Source organism: Bufo bufo, chromosome 9 (genome assembly GCF_905171765.1).
Source record: "Bufo bufo chromosome 9, aBufBuf1.1, whole genome shotgun sequence".
Taxonomy (NCBI): domain Eukaryota; kingdom Metazoa; phylum Chordata; class Amphibia; order Anura; family Bufonidae; genus Bufo; species Bufo bufo.
In genome coordinates this window covers 170,155,470-170,157,510 of record NC_053397.1, presented here as the reverse complement: position 1 = coordinate 170,157,510, position 2,041 = coordinate 170,155,470, and the positions used below count along the sequence as shown (strand labels likewise).

Below are 2,041 nucleotides of genomic sequence, written 5' to 3'. Positions count from 1 at the left end.
GTAGATAAGAATAATACAATAGTACAGCATATGTGAAAGTTCTTTGGCTCTTTTACATCTCTGGCCCGCAGAGGTAACAATCTAAGACTATAAATTTTATTTGGCTCAAGAAATTTGAAAACGTAATCTTTTCATTTTGTAGGCTTCTCAATCCTTTTCATCTCTTCAGTTCAAATACTTGAACGTTCTGTCAAATGCTGAAGAATAAGATAATAGGGATTATATTTCAAGGAGGTTTGCAAAAACCAGTCTGGAATTTAAAACTAAAGTTTGGAAATTAATCCCAAATTGAATTTTACAACTTTTGCTGATAAAATAACCCATGTATAATTCTAAATGTTCTTTCTGATGTCCTGATTTAAAATTAATGTTTGCAGAAAGACACATAATCCCATGTGATTGTAACTTGTACAAAAGGTCATATTATATATGAGGGTCATAGAACTTGTTTTTTACACCTCAGTTTCTTAGAAATATTGGTCACCCAGAGTGGATTTTTACAAATAACTTATGCCTAACATGTTTTCTTTTTCAGAAGCGCCTAATTCCTCCGGGAGAGCATTTTGTGAGGAAGGACCAACATCTTGCTGTAGTGGTTCTTCATTTGCAGCTATCTGGCCATTCTCACTTACTCCAACCACTTTTGGACTTTTCCTTTCTTCAGAGATGCCACTTACTCTACTCAGCTCTCCATGTGCTCTGTTGTCTCCTCCATTCAAAACTCCATCTGCTACCCTCACAGAGGTCCTGCAGAGGACACGTCGCAAACCACGCTGGAATGGACGAGCAAGTAGGGCATATATAATGGGATTCAGACAGCTGTTTGCATATGACAGAGCTACAACAAAAGAGTAAAGTCCATACAGTCTTGGACCTGCAGGCAGAGGCCACAGAAGATTGCTAATGTTTAAAGCGTAAAATGGTAGCCAACATAGAATGAAGGCGGTCACTGCAAGGGCGACCATCTTGGTAACTTTACGTTCAGGTCCCTGGCGTCGAGCTGGAGCTACTCTAACTCGATTGCCAGATAATCTTAGCTGGGCCACAATTAGTATGTGGCAGATACAGATAACAAGCAATGGGCAGAAAAATCCAAGTGCAGCAGTGTACAAAATAAAACCAGTCCTCCATGCTTGTTGTGGCTCAGGCCAAGCAATGTGGCACATACCAGATTCCTTTGGAACGCCAGCGAAGAAAACTACTGGGAGCACAACCAAAAAGGAGAGAATCCATACTGTGATGTTAACAATTTTTGCCACTCTAGGTCTTCGCCACTTGGATGACTGTATGGGCCGAACAACGGCTAAGTATCTGTCCATGCTGAGCACTGTTAAGCAGAATATGCTTGTAAACTGGTTTACAGCATCCAGAGTCATTACTATCGTACAAACAGGTGAACCAAAGGGCCAGTAGGACAGGGCACTTTGGGCAGCTAGAAAAGGTAGGCCCAACATAAAAAGATCATCAGCCAATGCCAAATTTAAGATATAAAGAGCAGTGACTGAATTCTGTCCAGCAGGACTTTTCCATGCCAGGTATATCACTAAGGTGTTACCCCACAACCCTACTGCACATACAACTAAGTAGACTAAAGGGATAAGCAGTCCAGGAGTAGCCACATTTGGTGTAGAAGAGACATTGGCATACAGTGTTGCATTAATGTCAAGATAAGAACTTGAAAAGAAACTTGTAGGAGAAGTTGGCGTCATCTTGCAGGGAGATCAGAACATGGTTCTTTTTAGTGATTCTCTTTGCATTTTATGGGCAATTCAATATTTCTTCTAATCTTTGAGAAATAGTTAGGCCAGGTGCCACTTCATATTTTCAAAAAAAAATATTTTGAGTAAAAAATATTTTGAGATTAGAAAAGGCTCCCAGTAGTTGTCTTACTTATCTTCTTTAGATGTATTTTTGTATTGTAAAGCATTTGCCTGTTTGGTTGGGATTAGGTGTCTTATGTTACTCCTGTATCCCTTACTTAAAGTTGCATTGGCTGACATTTGTTCCCTTGGTGGTTGAATAAATTATTTTATTTGATAGA

The 2,041-nt window shown here is 39.4% G+C and overlaps 1 protein-coding gene across 1 annotated transcript; it reads right to left on the bottom strand.

Annotated features, from left to right (window-relative positions):
• Positions 1-497: 497 nt before the first annotated feature.
• Positions 498-1,709, bottom strand: SSTR3 (somatostatin receptor 3). Its single transcript, XM_040407689.1, has one exon. The coding sequence runs from the start codon at positions 1,707-1,709 to the stop codon at positions 498-500; it is 1,212 nt and encodes a 403-aa protein (XP_040263623.1).
• Between the last annotated feature and the right edge of the window lie 332 nt (positions 1,710-2,041).

Bases quoted from the DNA above. Each gene is read 5' to 3' on its own strand.
- SSTR3 (XM_040407689.1), bottom strand. From the start codon at position 1,709: ATGACGCCAACTTCTCCTACAAGTTTCTTTTCAAGTTCTTATCTTGAC.